Source organism: Panthera uncia, chromosome A2 (genome assembly GCF_023721935.1).
Source record: "Panthera uncia isolate 11264 chromosome A2, Puncia_PCG_1.0, whole genome shotgun sequence".
NCBI classification, from domain to species: domain Eukaryota; kingdom Metazoa; phylum Chordata; class Mammalia; order Carnivora; family Felidae; genus Panthera; species Panthera uncia.
In genome coordinates, this window is record NC_064816.1 from 76990407 (window position 1) to 77008885 (window position 18479).

An 18479-nucleotide genomic window follows, 5' to 3' on the forward strand; every position below is an offset into this window, starting at 1 on the left:
TGTATCTCATTCTGTCCTTTGACTTTTCACTTTTCCATATTCTTCTGTTTTAGAAGTATCTCTCCCAAACAGTAGATAGTTGGATTTATTTTTTTCAGTCAGTCTTTGTTTTTTATTTGCAGCAGTTAGCTTACTTATGATTACTAATGTAATTTTGTTTATATCTATGATTTTATACTTTCTATTTCACCTACCTATTTTTGTTCCTTATTTTCTTTTGGATTATTTTTATAATTCAGTTTTTCCTCTTTACTAATGTAGAAGTACATACTCTTGTTTTTATTCTCTTAGTTGTTATTCTAAAAATTATAACATTCATACTTATTGAAGTCAAAATTTAGTAAGTACTTTTACTTTTCTCAGATACCACGGGACCTTAGAACATTTTAACTTCATTTTCGATACTCCCAATTTACATATTACTGGTATTGTGCACTTTACTCTTATTTTTATTAATTAATTAATTACTTCTCATGTTTATATGTTTTGAGAGAGAGCATGAGCAGGGAAGGGGCAGAGAGAGAGGGAGGGAGAGAATCCCACACGGGTTCCGCACTGTCAGCACAGAGCCCAGCTCAGGTCCTGATCCCATGACCTGCAAGTTCATGACCTAAGCCAAAATCAAGAAGTGGACACTCAACTGACTGAGCCACCCAGAAGCCCTGATCTTATTTTTCTCTCCATAATGCATTATTATCATTTCTGCAGGCAAATTCATTTAGATTTACCATCATATTTTCTATTCTCTTTATTCTTCATTCCCTCTTGCATTTCAGACCTTTTGATGGGATCACTTCCCTTCACCTGGAGGTATGTTTTAGGAATCTCCTTAAGTAGGGATCTTTTGGTAGTAAACGTTTGGTTCTGGTTGGAAATGTGTTTAATTCATCTTCAATATTAAAAGATTTTTTTCTGGGTGTACAGTTCTGAGTTATTTTCCACCATGTATTGAAGATACCTTTTCACTGTTGTATGGTTTTCATCATTCTTAAGAAATCTGTAGGTCCAACTGCCACTTGTTGGAAGATACTGTGTTTTCTTCTCTAGCTATTTTTTTTAAGTTTATTTTATTTCTTTTGAGAGGGAGAAAGAAAGCAAGAGAGAGGCAGAGAGAGAGAATCCCAAGCCTGAGGGGCTCAGTCTCATAAACTGTGAGATCACGACCTGAGCCAAAATCAAGAGTCAGATGCTCAACTTACTGAGCCACCCAGGCGCCCCTTCTTTTCTAGTTACTTTTAAGAACTCCTCTTATCTTCTGTGTGCTACACTTTCACGATGATGTATCTAGGTATGGATTTGTTTTGATTTCTCCTTCTTTGGATTTATTTAACTCTTTAATTCTGTGCTTTAGTGTTTTTTCATCTCCTCAAATGAATTTCCATCCATTATCTCTTCAGATATTATTTGTGCCCCATTTTGTCCAACTCTGTTTTCCTTCTAGATCTTTGATTAGGGGTATGGCCTTTGTCTTCTCTATTTTTTAACCTCTTTCATATTTTCCCTCTTTGTATCTCTTTAGTCTGCATTTAGGGTAATTTCTTCAGAACTGTTCTCACATTCCTTAATTTTCCTCTACATCTGGCCATATAATTTTTAATTGGTTATGTTTTTAATCAGGTAATTTTAAATTTTATGTTTTCTAAACAAGTTAAGCATGGTATATTTTTCAGTAAGCTATAGGAAATTCAGTGTTTTTAAATAATAGTGTGTTTTAACTAAATGAATGGGCTGTTAGAAAATAAACTCATTTAATTTGAAGTTGAAAAATAATGCTGATAGGTAGTAACAATATAAATAATACCTCATATTACCGAATACTGTGTCCCAGGCCCTGTGCTAAGTGCTTTACACATGGCCTCATTTGATCGGCACATCACTATTTCACGCATTTTTAACAACCAACTTAATCATTTTTGTTTCAATGAACTTAATTCCTAAACTAGGTAAGTGGAAACTCTTATCTTTTGTAAAAATGTTGAATGACATGATTTGTTTTTTTTACCTTTCATTAACTTTATTCATATGCATATAAAATATTACTAAGAAAATCATAACTGAACTGTGATCACAGCTAAGAGAGCTAACGTCTAATGAGTTGTATTAGACTGTTACCTCATCCAGTGAAGATATAAGGAAAAGTAAAACTGATTCAAGGCAGAAAGCACTTACATGCTTTTCAGAGGTTTTGGAGTTGTAGTTAGGAAACCTAAATCCTAGCCATTTGAGTTTCTGGTACCATCCAGTCATTATCACTTTGGGCAAGTCAGTGAGCATCTCTATTTCCACATTGGTTAAATCAATCATCTGAACCTAACAGTTTTCTGATGCAGGGGTTGGCAGACGTTTTCAGTAAAGAGCCACATTGTAAATATTTTAGGTTTTGCAGGCAAGGAGGCAAAATGGAGGCTATATCATGTAGGTACTTATGCATGAGAGAAGACTTTTATCTCATTCCATCTTGTTTGCCTGGCGTGAAGTCAGTACATTTTGTGGGTATGTTTTGTGCTCACTTGCCATCGACTGGAGACATTTTGAGGACAAAGAGAGAAGAGGCCTGGCAGCCTGGACAGGCAGGGTGACAACTGTGGTTAGTTCCATTCTTTGTCACAGTGACATTCAGGTCCCTGTGCACTCTTCTTTCCTCCTGGAGAACCCAGTTGTCTCAACAAATGTCAAGGGATTGCTTAGTATACAGACCATATCCTGTGATTTCCAGAAACCACCCCCCCCAAAAAAAAACCCCAAATTTAAAAATACTGGAAAAACTTCATGAGCTGGAAATTAAAGAAGAATTCTGGGGTGCCTGTGTGGCTCATTTGGTTAAGCGTATGACTCTTGGTTTGGGCTCAGGTCATGATCTCACAAATGCTGACAGTGCCGAGCCTGCTTGGGATTCTTCTCTCCAACTCCCCCTCTCTCACTCTCTTTCTCTCAATAAAATAAAATAAGCATTAAAAAAAAAAAATTCTAAAATAGCTTTGGAGCTAAAGAAGAAATCAAAACAAATTAGAATTGGAGTATATAACTACTTTCAAGATAGTAGAACAAACAATAGAACGGAAGAGTATTATAATTTAGTGCAATAAAAGACAAGAAAGACACAGAAGAACAAATAGAAGGGTAGACGCTCTGTCGGTTAAGCGTGACTTTGGCTCAGGTCATGATCTCACGGTTTGTGAATTCAAGCCCCGCACTGCGCTTGCTGTTCTCAGCACAGACCCTGCTTTGGATCTCCTGTCCCCATCTCACCCTCCCCCGCTTGTGCTCGCTCTCTTAAAAATAAATAAAACATTTAAAAAGTTAAAAAAAATTTTGAAAAGAAAAAAGAAAGGTTGACATACAGTGGTAGAAAGAAAAATTTTAGAACATCATTACAATAAAGGCAAATGAGCAAGGTAAAGACTGTCAGACTGGCTATAAAAAAAATTGCACTACATGTTGTTTACATGAGAACTATCTAAAACTAAGAAAATTAAAATTTTGCAGGGTGCCTGGGTGGCTCAGTTGGTTAAGTATACAGTTTTTGATTTCAGCTTAGGTCATGATCTCATGGTTTGTGAGTTTGAGCCCTGCATCCGGCTCCGCACTGTCAGAAGGATTCTCCTTCTCTCCCTTTCTCTCTGCCCCTCCTCTGCTCACGTTCTGTCTCTCAAAATAAATAAACTTTAAAGAAAAAGAAAATAACAAATTTGAAAGGAAGATGGTATAAAAGGAAAACATTATCACCTAAAAGAATGTTGATATAGGTATATTAATATTAGAAAAAAATACACTGTAGGTCAAAGACGTTACTGAAGAAAGCGACCATTAGATAATAATGAAAAGGTTTAATTTGCCAACAGAACAGTGATTTTTAAGTGTATGCATTTAGTAACAGGTTCAAAAACATAGAGCAAAAACTAACAACTACAAAAAGGACAAACTCCTCAAAATGGGAGAATTTTAATTCCTTTTGTAAATTGTGATAGATGAAATAAGTAAAAAATGGAGTATGTAAGATTTCAGCCATGTAAATAAGCTTGATCTAATAGACTTGTAAAACAGTGTATAACAGCTGCAGAATATAGAACTCTTTCAACACAGAGAACATTGATAAAAAGATTTCAAGACTTAACCTAATTTGTGATATTGAATTAGAAATTAAAGTCTTAACTTTTTGAGTGCAGAGCTTCATATTTGGATATATTAACACAAAGTGTTTTTCTAATTAGCAAAAATTTTTCGTATTTGCTAAATATAGAATTTTCTGTATATAAAATACTGTGGTATCTACCATCTGTTCATTTTTCAATTTGCTAATAAAGCAATGACAGCTGACTGAACACTTCCTAACACTTTTCTCCTAAAAATTGTAATGGGAGGAGACTCCAGTCTGTATGGTGTAGTAGGATGAGCAGGGACTCTAGATTTGAATTCTTGCTAAGCTGCCCACCAGCTCTAGGATCTGGGGCAAGTTACTTACCACCTCTAAGGCTCATCACTAAGTGAGTGTAACAGTGTCCACCTTCTAAGGTTATGAGGAATAAATGAGATACTGTGTATAGAATACTTGGTACCAAGCAAATCATTACTGCTATTACTGTTTTTAATCACTCATGGAATGTTTACCAAGCATCTGTAAAGTTTTAGTCTCAAATTAAGTATTTTTAATTCCTAAGACTTGTCACTAGGTATTACAGGTTTTAAAAAACTCTTATCCCTTCAGTTGCCATGAAGCAAGTCTCCAAATCTTTTCTTGTTGCCATTGCTGATCTCTTCTCCTATTGTCCAGGAGATGAGGAGAAGAAATAGGGAGAAGAGAATGGGCTGCTCAAAGAATTTCACCTCTTGAATCAGCTTTCTTTCTTGGATTTTATCATACTTAATACTTTTGTTGGCCTTACAAATGTGACATTGTCTTATATTTTGATTTGACCTGTCAGAACGCATTTTTGTTTCCACCAGCACTAATCCTTCTGGTATTTTTCTGACTACCCAATTGGTGATCAGTTTTAAAATAAGACTAAGCCTAGGCCTGAAGGATGTATTTATCTCTCATTTAACCAGCTACTGCACTCTAAAAAAGGCCCACATCCATATTGTAACTGCTCAATTCTCAAGGCAGTACAGATTTGGTATTCTGAGATATTAAGATAGAAACCCCATAAAATTCTGAGTAGAGGAAGAATGTGCTTTATTAGTATATTTTAAAGGTTAGCAATTGTGTGAGTCATTAATGAAACAAAGCTGTCTCTAATGGAACCCTTAAAGCTTATTGTTAGCTTAACCAGGACTTTAAGTATATGTACAAATATCTGTATACAAATTCAAAGTTATATTCTTTGCAGATTTTCTTATGAATTCAGTTATATATCTTTACCACAGGAGCTGTAAAATGTTTTAGAAATGAGGTCATCATGTAATCCCATTAAAACATCTCATAAAAATGTTTTCTTATTTTTAGATTACCTCTCTAGTGACCCTTCAGCTATTAACCCTGGTTGGTCACGACGATCAGCTTGATGGACCAAAATACAAATGCACTGTATCTCTAGATTTCATCAGAGCTATTGCTAGGTAAGCATAGAATCATCATTAATGTAAAATGTCTTGAATTATGTAAATGATACACTAAATATAAAAATTAATGTTCTTCCTAATGTAATGTCATTAGTCATTTAAGCAAGAGAAGATCATTTAAGTGCCAAGAATGAAAAAGTTTCACTGTACGATGAACCCTCTTATCAAATGTACAAATGACACAAAATTGGGAAAATTAGCTAATATATTAGATGGCAAAAAGGAAGATTCTGAGAGACCTTACCAGACTGGAATAATGGTCCCATAGCAGCAATGTAGGATTTAATGGACAATTGACTCCAAAAAAACCTCAAATGTACTAAAACAGGATGGGAGAGACCTGGCTTAAGTCCTGAGCATTTTAGCTGGTGTCTCATTCAAGGGAGGTAATAGGTCTCCTGTGCATTGCCATAGGCAGAACAAATCTGTTGTGCTGTCCTGTGCTTGGCGTTTTAAGAGGGGCTTTGACAAGTGGGAGGTGCCGATGTTGCGGGGAGAGGGCAGGAGGAGAGTGGTGGAGTGAGACACCATGTCTCATCCCTAAGGGATGAGAGAAAAGCCTTAGGAAAGATTTGGTAACCGTCTCAAGTATTTCACAGCCTTTCATGTACAAATGGATGAAACTAGTTATGAGTACTTCTAGAATTTTAGAAGTTCTAGGGAAGAAAGTATGTCTGTCAAAACGAGAGCTTCTCAGTGGCATCTAATGCTGTGGACCACTCTCTTTTTTAAAACTCTGTTTTCTTAGAGCCCATGATTCCAGTCTTCTGGTTTTCCTCTTTATTCTTTGGTTGTGTTTTCTAAGGCTTTTTTGCCAGTTTATCCTTTCCACCTGACCTTTAAATCTAGCTGGTCCTTGAGGCTAGGCTCTTTTCTCTTTTCATATTGTACTTCTTCCTTAAGCAATTTTGGCTATACCCATGACTTAACCATCTCTATATTAATAACTCCCCAGTTTTTAAAGGCCAGACCTTTTTTTCTGATATTCTTGACCTTTATTGGATGTTTCTCAGCTCTATCAATATATTTCCAAAACTGAACTCAGGAATTCTAACCTCTACTTCTGCCTACCAACAAAAAGGAATGTTCCACTTTCCTCCAGGATTCCCTATTTCAGTGGTTAGCACTGTAGTCTGCCACATGGTGCTGGCCTGAGACCTGGGAGTCATTCTTGACTTTTCTCTCTCCCACACTCCCAGCATCCAAGCATTAGTCCTATTGATTACCAAGTCCCTCCTATATATCTCAGATTCATTCACATATACTATTTGTTACCTCTCTAGACCAAGCCACTATCATCTTTTCTCTAGTAGCCTCCTAATTGGTCTTCTGTCTACTCTTATCCCCTTAGAATTTGTTGTCCACACTATAGCCAGAATGATCTTATAAAAATATGTCATCCTCCTACTTAAAAGTCTTCAACGTATCTTTTTGAATTAGTGTTTTTGTTTTCTTTGGGTAAATACTGCATAGTGGAATTAGTGGATCATATAGTATTTCTATTTTTAATTTTTTGAGGAACCCCTGTACTGTTTTCCATAGTGGCCGCACCAATTTACTTTCCTACCAACAATGTTTGAGGATTCCCTTTTCTCCAAATCCTTGTCAACACTTGTTACTTCTTGTATTTTTGATACTAGCCGTTCTGACCAGTGTGAGGTGATACCTCATTGTGGTTTTGATTTGCGTTTCTCTGATGATTAGTTGAGCATCTTTTCACGTGTCTGTTGGCCATCTACATGTTTTCTTTGGAAAAGTGTTCAGATCCTCTGCTCATTTTTAAATCTCTTTTCATCTTTCTAGAAAAATCCATCTTTTAATCCTCTGCCTACTTTTTAATTGGATTGGATATTTTTTTGGTGTTGAATGATGTAAGTTCTTTATATATTTTGGATATTAATTCCTTATGAAAAAATCTAATTAGAAAAGATATATGCACCACTATGCTTATTGCAGCATTATTTTCAATAGCCAGGGTATGGAGGCAGCCCAAGTATCCATCAATAGATGAATGGATAAAGGTGTGGTACATATATGCAATGTGATATTACTCAGTCATAAAAAAAGACGAGTTCTTGCCATTTGCAATAACATGGATGGATCTAGAGAGTATAATGCTAAGTGAAATAAGTTAGGCAGAGAAAGACAAATACCATATAATTTTACTTATGTGTGGAATCTAAAAAAGAAACACTTTAAACAAATTTTTTTAATGTTTATTTTTGAGAGAGAGAGAGACAGATTGCAAATGGGGGAAGGGCAGAGAGAGAGGGAGATACAGAATCCAAAGCAGGCTCCAGGCTCCAGGCTATCAGTACAGAACCCGATGTGGGGCTTGAACCTACAAACTGCAAGATCAAGACCTGAGCCCAAGTCAGACGCTTAACCAACTGAGCCACCCAGGCATCCCTAAAAAACAAACTCTTAAATACAGACAACAAATAGGTGGTGGCCAGAGGGGAAGTGGGAAGGGGATGAAGAAGTAAAAGCTTCTAGTTACAAAGTAAATAATTCATGGAGATGAAAAATAACAGGAAATATAGTCAATAAGATGGCAGTAATGTTTGGTGATGGATAGTGACCTCACTTGTGTGAGCACTGAGTCACGTATAGAATTGTTGAATCAATATGTCTCGTACTCCTGAAACTAATATAACATTGTACATCAGTTATACTTAAAAAAAAAAAAAAAGTCTTCAATAATTTCCCATGACTCTTAGGATAAAAAAAAAACAGGAATCTTTAAAGTAGCCTACAAGACCCCAAGTGATCTGGCCCCTGCCACATCACTTTGTTGCCCAGGCCACATCTAGTACAAACACTGCTCTTGGTATTTGCACTTTAACCCAGCTGGCTTTTTTTAAATTCTTCATATTCACCATTCTGCTTCCCATCTTTGCAAATGCAGCACTTTCCAACTCCTCCACTCCTTTATCTAGCTAATTGGAGCTTAACCTTTGATGTCATTTTAAATGAAAAGTGTTCTTAAACCACCATCATCCCTCCCCCCCCCTCACACTATACAGGTAAACTGGTCTCATTCTTTTCTTCTGTTACTTATCATAGTTTTAATTAAGTAATTAATTCAATAATTAGATTTTATCTTTCTTTCTACCATATAAGTCCACAAAGCTCAAAGCAGAGACTGTATGTCAATCGCTGCCTTACCTCACACTTAAACACGATGCTTTAAAGTTAGTATGTGCGAAATATATAAATAGTACATATTTTCCTATAATGATTAGCAGTAAAACTTCTGATGAAAAGGAACCATTGTGGGCTTGTGTTTGGGGGAAGCAACAAGAAGGGGGCTAAAGAGACCGTTTCATTCCAAACTGAGGTATGGTGGAGATAAGAGATGGCAAGGATAGTTACCAAAGAAGAGGTAGGTGTGTCTGTTGCCGACACCTGTGGTAGAGAATGAATTATTAGATCAGAGGACACAACCTAAATGTTCAAAACAAGAGAATGGATCGCTAATTTATTGTATGTTCTTATTTTTGAAAAGTACTGTGCAGTTATTAAAAATCATACTTTTGAAGTTTGGTAAAAACATAAAAGTACTCTTGATACAGGCTTAAGTGAATAAAGCCATTATATATGGAGTTATATACACAAGAAAAGTAGGAAAACCTAAAGGAAGAGAGTAATGGTCAAAACTGGCAATTGCTGCCAGGAAATCAAACATCTGCTTTAATGATAAAACAGTCATTTGTAACTTTATTGGGAACACTTACAGGACTACAGTGGGTTAGAAGTCAGAGATTATAGTATTTAGAAGAAAATTGATGCAGCAAATAGAATGCTTTTAATTCATTTGTTCATTTAACATTTATTATGTTGCTCATTATAATCACTGTGCTAGGCTTTGGGGGATATAGCAACAAGTATAACAGATATAACCTATCCTCATTAGCCTGTATTCCAGTTTATTTTTGTTTGTTTTTTGTTTTTTTGTTAGGATTTTTATCTACTAAAGGGGTTGTGAAGTTGTGAGAGGGGTATTATTATTTAAATATTTGAATATATTTAAATGCTTATGGGAAAGGGGTGATAGAGGAGAATCAGTGATACGAGAGACAGAGATTAAAGCCTCAAGTCCTTGAAATGGTTTATCAACATGGCATTTAGAAACGAGTTGAAAGAAATAGCTCTGGATGAGCTGGATGAGGGAACTCTTCTTGTGTTATAACATGAAGAAAAAGTGGATTCAGATGGAGCTGAGTTTGGAATTTGGTGGCAAGAAGTTGAGGGTATTCTTGTGTCGTCTTTTTTGCCTGTAAAGAAGGAGGCAAATTTGAGACCAAGGACAGAAGTAATAGCAGTCTGAGAGGAACATGGGTATTTGAAATAACTGCTGTGGGGAATGGAAGAAAGCGCTGCCAGGAAAAGCAACTTGCTGGGAGTATTGAGGGCCTATTTAAGGTTCCTGACCTTGAATTTACAGTGGTACCAGTCTGTGAAACTTGTGATCCTCTCCAGTAGCATTCCATATGTCCCTGGTACTGGGACAGCAAAGGGACATTATTGAAATCACAGAGGATTGGGGTTTTGCCAGGTGAATTTGGTGGATGCTAGCAAGTGAGTACTTAAAGTAAAATAACCATGGAGTCTGAGCTAGGAAGGGAAGGAAGGAAGTGAAGCCAGTAGAGGGCCAGTAGTTCAGTGCCTAGAATGTAAGACTCATGAAGTATTTGTAGATCAGGAGAAAGTGAAGGGGCTTGTGACCTGTTTCAAGGTGTTCCAGATAGCTTAAAGAAAGAGCTTGGGGACCAGAGGATAGAATGCCTGAATTTATGTTTTTAGAGGTGGAATATTTCTGAGTGTGATCATTAAGAGTAGAAAAGAATGTCATTGGGGTGCCTGGGTGGCTCAGTTGGTTCAGTGTCCAACTTCGGCTCAGGTCATGATCTCACAGTTCCTGAGTTCGAACCCTGCATTGGACTCTGTGCTGACCACTCAGAGCCTGGACCTTGCTTTGGATTCTGTGTCTCCCTCTCTCTCTGCCCCTCCCCAGATCGCGTTCTGTCTCTGTCAAAAATAAACAGATATTAAAAAAAAATTTTTTTTTAAAAGAAAATGCCATTGAAGGTAAGTAAGACAGGTGTGCAGTGAAGTCACTAAGGCTGATACAGATCTTGGGATGGAGAGGAGGACTGAACTGGGTGCTATAGTTTTCAGTGACTAAGAGATAGTGGCAGGGCGATACAAGGTGGTGAGTGGAATGATCTGAGTCTCAGAGGAGCAGAGCTTTTGGTACCAGGACACCAACCCCACCGAAGAGGACATTGGAAAGAACTGAAGAAGAGGCAAGGTCCTTCAGGGGGAGCCACATTTAAACCCAGAAGAGAAAAAACATACATGGGAGAGACAGAAGACATAGAGAACTTTATTGACCAAGGAACAGTGAGAAAGTTTGGACAGAGAAGCAGTTGGAGGCTTTAAAGAAGTACAAAATATGGAGGTAGTATATGGGCAAAGACAGCTGATGAGAAGCTTATTAATTATTGTCCTTAGGATGTTCTTAATGTGAATGGTAGTTTTAAGTTTCTTTCTTACATAGTCCTTGGGAAGACAATACAAGATAACAAGATTGAAACTTAAAGTTGTCTGGTTGCAAGTTATCAGAAGAACCAAACTAAAAAATCAAACTGCCCACAAAAGTAAAAGGAAATAAAATAGCATCCCATGAGAAAAAAACATATTTCAGGGTAGTAAAAGAATCAACAAAGTGAAATAAAAGGATAAAGGGAAAATTAAATCTTTAGACATATGCCATGTAACTAACTTGTATTAGAATATTCTGAATTCTGATTTAAGAATTAATACTCCTAGGAAAAAAAGAGGACAACTAAGAAACAGGCTCTTAACCATAGAAAACAAACTGATGGGTACCAAAGGGGAGAAGGCGGAGGAGATGGGAGAAATAGCGATGGGGATTAAGGAGGGCACTTGTGTTGAGCACTGAGTGTTGTGTATAAGAGTTGAATCACCGGAAACTAATATTATACTCTATGTTAACTAACTGGAATTTAAATAAAAACTTGGAAAAAAAGGAATTGATTACACCTAGGCAAATTGTCACTAACATATTGTCATAAACATATTATTTATGTTTATCCTGTTTTTTTCTGTATGCTTACTTTAGAAAATAATTCATTTCTGGGGTGCCTGGGTGGCTCAGTTGGTTGAGCGTCTGACTTCAGTTCAGGTCACGATCTCACAGTTGGTGAGTTTGAGCCCCGCGTCGGGCTCACTGCTGTCAGCCTGTCATCCTCTCTTTGCCCCTCCCTGTTTACTCTCTCTCTCTCTCTCAAAAAATAAATTAAAAAAACACTTAAAAAATAAAAAAGAGCAAGTATCTCTTGTACCTGTACAAAAACTATCCAAAATCTTAAAATCATATTTATATGAATTTGATTTATATAAATTTCATGGCATCTGAAGCCATGAAAAGCCAGAGAAAGTATGTATAAAGTACATAACACTCTTTGTAAGTTAAAGCATTGTTTACAGCAAATTGTGTCTCCAAGTCCTGTAATATTTGGAACGTGTGACATAAGTTTTGATGTCCTTGTAGTTATTCTTTCAAATTCTGCCACTAGAATAAGGTATGTGGGGTCAGTAACCAAGTCACCTGTTTACATTGGAGGATGGAGAGATGATGGAGAAAGACATTTATACATCTTGGGCGTTAAGTGTTTCTTTTTCCTTCTAAGACTAAACATTTTTTTAAATATTTATTTTGAGAGAGCATGAGCAAGGGAGGGGCAGGGAGAGAGGAGACAGAGAATCCCAAGCAGGCTCGCACTGTCAGTGCAGAGCCCTATGTGGGACACGATCTCATCAACTGTGAGATCATGACCTGAGTCGAAATCAAGAGTCAAATCGAAATCAAGTGAATTAACTGACTGAGCCACCAGGCTCAGTAAATGTGTCTTAAAGGAATGATCTTATATATTCAATTCCTGAGTAATTTACTGCCTTGAAAAAGTCCAGAAATCTTAAGGGTGTCATTCAGTTTGCTTGAGTACTTCCCAGTGACAAAGCAAAGAAATGGGCTGTAGTGAAGCTTTTATAAATGGATACAGTCAGGTAGTGTAGTGTTTTTAAGTCAGTCCATTCGTTCTAGCAAAGAAAACTTTTCCACAAATTATGCTAAAGTTATACACTAGATTGAGTAAAATAAAGGAGTCCTGCCACTAATGAATCACTGTATTTCATTTGTTTGCGTTTTCTTCTGGTCCTAGTCCATTATACAGATGCTTGTCCTGAGCGGTCAGTGCTGAGTTGCAATTCTGTCCTCCTTTTCCCTCTTAGTGTTTGTAGGTATGTCTTCATATTGGTTGTTTTGTATGACAGTCCCATATTTTATCACATAATACCCTCTAATCCTGTAGTTTTAAATTTTAAATGTTTTAATCTTGGCTTCTTCTAAATTTCGTTTCCCACTCAATGTCAAAAAACCCAAAAGCCCAAAACAATAAAACTTAAGATTAAATCCACTTTACCTTGTCACTTTAGGTTTGTAACATTAAGACTCAAAGTTACTGTGGGGATAAATGCCTGGAGAAACGAACAATTCCCCTTCCCTTTTTGCCTATGGTTTGAAATAGCCTTTTATATCTGTTTCCTTCTAAGATCCTCTAAAAAGGATCTGATTTTCGACCAGCATGATTTATATATATTTTTTGACAGTTTTGTCCAACTGGAAGTTTGTACTTTTTGTCATTTGGGGGGAAAAAAAAGGTTAGCGTTACGCTGTTGCCAGTAAATTTGGGAAGTCCTGGAATTGAGCAGAAGAAAAACATAAAAATAATATAGAGTATGATATAATATCCATACAATTTGTGTCTTTATGCCTGAGATTTTTTTTTTTAATTTTAGTAACTACTTTTAGTTGTTTAATTACTGTTAATGATAACAGGATTGTCCTGGCATTGTTTTTATACCATTTGGAAAGGTTTAGTATTCTTCAGAGGAACTATTGTAATGAAACAATTAAGGTATTCTTTGGTCCTACGTTAGGTGCCACAATAGCCATAGCGTCTCATTTGAGCTATTTTTAAATGTGTTTTCATAAGCAGCATTCGCAGTTCCCCATTCCAAATTTCAAACAACATTTGATATGTCAGTCATTTGCTTAGAAACTTTTTTAGAAAGTGTATTACAAAATGATAGACAAAAACATTAATTGATGATGGTTTAATAAATAAGAGCATGTAATTACTGAATCTTTAAAAGGCTGTTCTCACATGGATGATTATTTTTGCAGAATTGAATACTTTAAAGCTTTAATTTTATACTTATTGCTAGATCATTATATCTAATTATTTTGACCATTTATTCAAATAATAAACCTCCAAGTCTGAATATTTATGGTGAAGAATGAGTTTGGAGAAAGGAAAATAATTATATGTCTCTGTCCCTCTGCTATTTTATTCTGCCTGCCATCAGAGTACAAAAATATACATTCACATCGTCTGTTTGTTGTACCATATTCTTGGATCATACAGATTTAGTTACAATACGCACGCAGGTCACCCAGTGTTGAAAGACTGAAAAGAATGAAAACTACAAATGAGGACAGATCAGCTATGCATTATGTAATGATAAAACAGGTGTTTTGGAAGATAAACAGTGTTTAGAAGCAGAGAAGATTTAAATACTTTTGCATCTCTAATTACTTTATTCTGGTTTTTAGACAAAAAGAAGATAGCTTTCAAATGAAATCTAAACTTTCTCTAGGATAATTGAAATAAAGAATGTTGGATAGTTCTAACTTTGTTTCCTTTTTTTTTTTTTTTCCAAAAAAACAAACTTTATGACGGGGGCGGGGGGGGGGGGGGGGGGGGGGGTGGTGCAGAAAGGAAAGTTTTTAAAGAAACCTCGTTCCTAGTGACGTTTTATAAAATGAATACCATTCCTATCGGGGTGCTTTTCATAGCACTATAGGATTGGTTAGCGTTAGTTGTGAATAATTTTGCATGTGCTTCCCAGAATCGTACATAACAAAGCTGAGCAGTCTAGGGGGTGAGGATACTAACATATATTATCTATTTTTGTTTATAGGACGGTGAACTTTGACATAATAAAATACTTGTATGATTTCTTGTGAAAACAAGCTTCAAAGCCATATGGACACTGTGACAATGACTAAGCCAAGCTGTGTTCATCCAACTACTTAGCTGGCCAGGGAGAGGAGTTCTTTGGCTCTATTGGATTTGTCCAGACAGGTGCTGGCCCAGCATGGAATCTGATGAAAATACTCTGATTGGTCTGGGTGGATGTGAGCAGAAGACTATTTACCAGGGACCCTGGAGTATTTGGAAGCAACGTGTTAATTATAAACAGCAGGGTTTGAGCACAATCTGTTCTACTCTTAATGATGTTATCTTAACACTGAAATTGCCTGAAACCCATTTACTTAGGACTACATTTTGCTCTGTGAACTATCCCCTGCGCTTTGAACGTGCCAGCAGCCCTTGTATATAAGCCCAGTCTTTTCACTTCCTCTCCACAGGAGCCTCTGCAGTTGCTTGCCAAAGCAGATTTTCCTAAGGCCACCGTTTTAAAAGATCATAGTTGCAAAATATAATAAATAGAAGGTTTTTTTTTTTAAATCCAAGCTTGTATATGCTTAGCCTTCACCCTGATTTTCTTTTTCTTTTTTTTTTTTTTTAATTTTTTTTTTTCAACGTTTTTTATTTATTTTTGGGACAGAGAGAGACAGAGCATGAACGGGGGAGGGGCAGAGAGAGAGGGAGACACAGAATCGGAAACAGGCTCCAGGCTCTGAGCCATCAGCCCAGAGCCTGACGCGGGGCTCGAACTCACGGACCGCGAGATCGTGACCTGGCTGAAGTCGGACGCTTAACCGACTGCGCCACCCAGGCGCCCCCACCCTGATTTTCTTAAAAGGCCCAAGGTAGTTTGATCAGATATAGGCCAATTTTCCATCCCCAAGCCTGCTTGATAACTGCAGTCTGCTCGTGTGGGGTTTTTCTGGTCACTCTTGCAATTAACCACCCAACCTAGCTTTTTAATCCATGTTTTCTTTCTTAAATAACTGGACTTCAAGAGTTCCACAATAAAAGTTTTTCCTGTTATATCAGTTATGAACCTTGGGTCTGATTTTATTGTCGGTTCATATTTTGAAGAAGCTTTCTGTTAGCAGTTGAATACTTGAAAATTGTTCTGAGCAGATTTAAAGTGCTTGATTACAGAGTCCAGTTTACATTTCAAGGGCATTTTATCCTTTCCTTCCTTTTTTGAAGAAAAATTCTCAAAATAGTCACTGCCAGATAGGAAACCTCTTCATGTGGTTACTGCCTGCCACTTTCTGGATCAAAGAAAGCAAGCAGTTCTGTTCTTGCATTTGTTTGGAGGTAATAAGAGGGAGAGAAGGAATGGACTTCCTGTTTGCCTCCCAAAGGATAACATCCACCTTACCTGAGATGTCCCACAGAAGGTGGTGAAATTTTGTGTTCCGGAAGATGTTTGGAGAAACCAGGACCAGGGGAGAGCCATGTGCATTGCAACTTCAGGCTTAGGTTTCCTGCACAAAGAAATCCATGTATCATTGAAGTAGAAATCAGCTTGGGTAGCTGGTTCAAGGAGGAGCAGTGGTGGGAGTTTTCAGCCCCTCATAGTTTACTGTAAAGTGGCAGGCCTGCAATACAGTCTTCTTGGATAGGCTGGGCCCAATCTGCATTTCGAGGGAAGAATTCTGGAATGTCAGAGGGAGAAGAAATTATCAAATAGGGAACTGCTGGTGAAGGACGGAAAGGAGGCAGAATACGCTTAGAGGAATGTAAGTGACTCTGCCTCCTCCTCACTGCTGGCCACCTGTCCCGCAGCACCTTGCCTGTCCTGTACCTGCCCCACACAGTGCTACCAGCCCCACAGGAGGCTTCCCTGAAGAAGACCTTGTAACCAGAGTTTCCCTGCTCCTGACTGGACCATAAGACCTTCTCTGTTTAGAATTCAGTTTCTAATGGCTTGCTAAATGACTCACTAACTAATTTGATTAATTTATTTAAATGGAGGCTAACAGAGCTTAATATGGATATTAGCATTTTAACAAGGGTCATCTGCAAATGAATTGTGTAATTGGATGATAGGAATCTCCAATTACAGGAAGGAGTCTAATGATGAGAATTAGGCTGGCTGGTGGGCCAGATATTTCCATGAAGAAAGGAGGTGCTTTGAGAATGGGAATCGGTGCAGCCACTGTGGAAAACAATGTGGAGTTTCCTCAACAAATTAAAAATAGAACCAGCATATGATCCAGCAATTCTACTTCTGAGTATTAATCTGAAGAAAATGAAAACTAATTTGAAAAGATCTATGCACCCCAATGTTCACTGCAGCATTGTTTAAAATAGCCAGGATATGGAACAACCTAAGTGTCTATCGATGGATGAATGGATAAAGAAGATGTGGTACATACATGTGATGGAATACTACTTTGTCATAAAAAGGATGAAATCTTGTTATTGCAGCTATGCAGATGGACCTTGAGGGTGTTATGCTAAGTGAAAAAAGTTAGAGCAAGACAAATACTCTATGATTTTTTTATATGTGAAATGAAAACACTAAAATGAAACCGAACTCCTAGATACAGAGAGCAGACTGGTGGCCAGATGGGAAGGGCATTGGTGGGGGCGGGGGGTTGTGAAATGGGTGAAGGGAGTCAAGAAGTACAAACTTCCAGTTGTTAAATAAATAAGTCATGGAGATAAAATGTACAGTATGGCAACTTCAGTCAATAACCTTGTGTTGCATATTTGAAACTTGCTGAGAGAGTAAATCGTAAAAGTTCTCATCACAAAAAATACAACTTTTTTCAACCCTAATTTTAATATACACTATAAACATCTTAATTTCTAACGCCAAATATGATAAAACATACAAAATATACTGTTGAAATTTATCAGGAAATCACTTTGTTATGTAACTAAAATAATGTTCTGTTGCATTATTTGTAGAAAGAGGAGGTATTTAAATTATGCTCAGCATTTATTCTGCCTAGATCTAAAAATGATTAGGTGGTAGAAGGAGAAAGTTACCACGCTGTAGGTTTTTAGAGTTTTAATACATGGATGACCATACATTTGAAAAGTGTTTTCTTTGAATGGCTGTGACCCAGGTATACCTTGTTAGGTGGAGATCTTAGGCCCTCTTCCCTCTTGCTTTCAAGTTAGGTTTCAGTCCATGAACCAGTCTTCATTGCAGAAGCAAATTGCTTTTCAATAGCTCTGGAAGGGATTCTGATCCAACAAGCTTATTCTCATTAAGCCCTAAGGTTAGAAGGGGGTTGGCTCTAGGATAGCAGTTAAGAGTTGGGGCTCTGGAGTCTGACCACTTTGGATCAAATACCAGCTGTGTTTCTACAAGCTGTGTGACCTTAGGCAAGTTGTTGAATTTGCCTGTGCCTCTGTTTTCTTACCTGTACAGTGGAAGGCAGAATTTACCTTCTGGGAGAGTTTGGAGGATTAAATAAGTTGATACAGCTGAGCCAGTAATTCTCAACTGAGAACAGTTTTTCCCCACCATGGAATATTTAGTAATTTCTGGAAATATTTTTAGTTGTTATACTCTGGGATGCATGGAGGGAAGAGGGATGGAGTGCTGCTAAACGTCTTACATGCATGTCCCGCACAGAATTACCTGGCTCGTGATGTCAGTAGTGCTGAGGTTGGGGAACTCTGATCTAAGTAAGGTACCTGGCATAGTAAGTGCTCAGTAAATGTTGGCTATTGCTATCATAAAATATTTGTGGCCTAGAAAAGAAGTAAATGAAGGAATGTAGAAACAGTCCAACTAAAAAGGAAAGAGGTACTCTTCCCTAACCATACCTAAGGAAAATAACTCTTGTTGGAAATTTTGGAATTATTCAAATGGACACAATATCTTGA

General features: G+C 37.2%; 1 protein-coding gene across 2 annotated transcripts in view; it reads left to right on the forward strand.

Moving 5' to 3' along the window:
* ORC5 (origin recognition complex subunit 5) overlaps nucleotides 1–15220 on the forward strand; it is a 78614-nt gene extending 63394 nt beyond the window's left edge. The window contains exons 13-14 of one of the 2 annotated variants that reach the window (XM_049641334.1): nucleotides 5444–5556; nucleotides 7363–13105. In XM_049641334.1, coding sequence (XP_049497291.1) covers nucleotides 5444–5556; nucleotides 7363–7429 — 180 coding nt within the window. In that variant the 3' untranslated portion in view covers nucleotides 7430–13105. Of the gene's footprint in view, nucleotides 1–5443; nucleotides 5557–7362; nucleotides 13106–14631 lie in introns of those variants that run through there. The other variant, XM_049641335.1, reaches the window with a different exon arrangement.
* Nucleotides 15221–18479: the final 3259 nt, after the last annotated feature.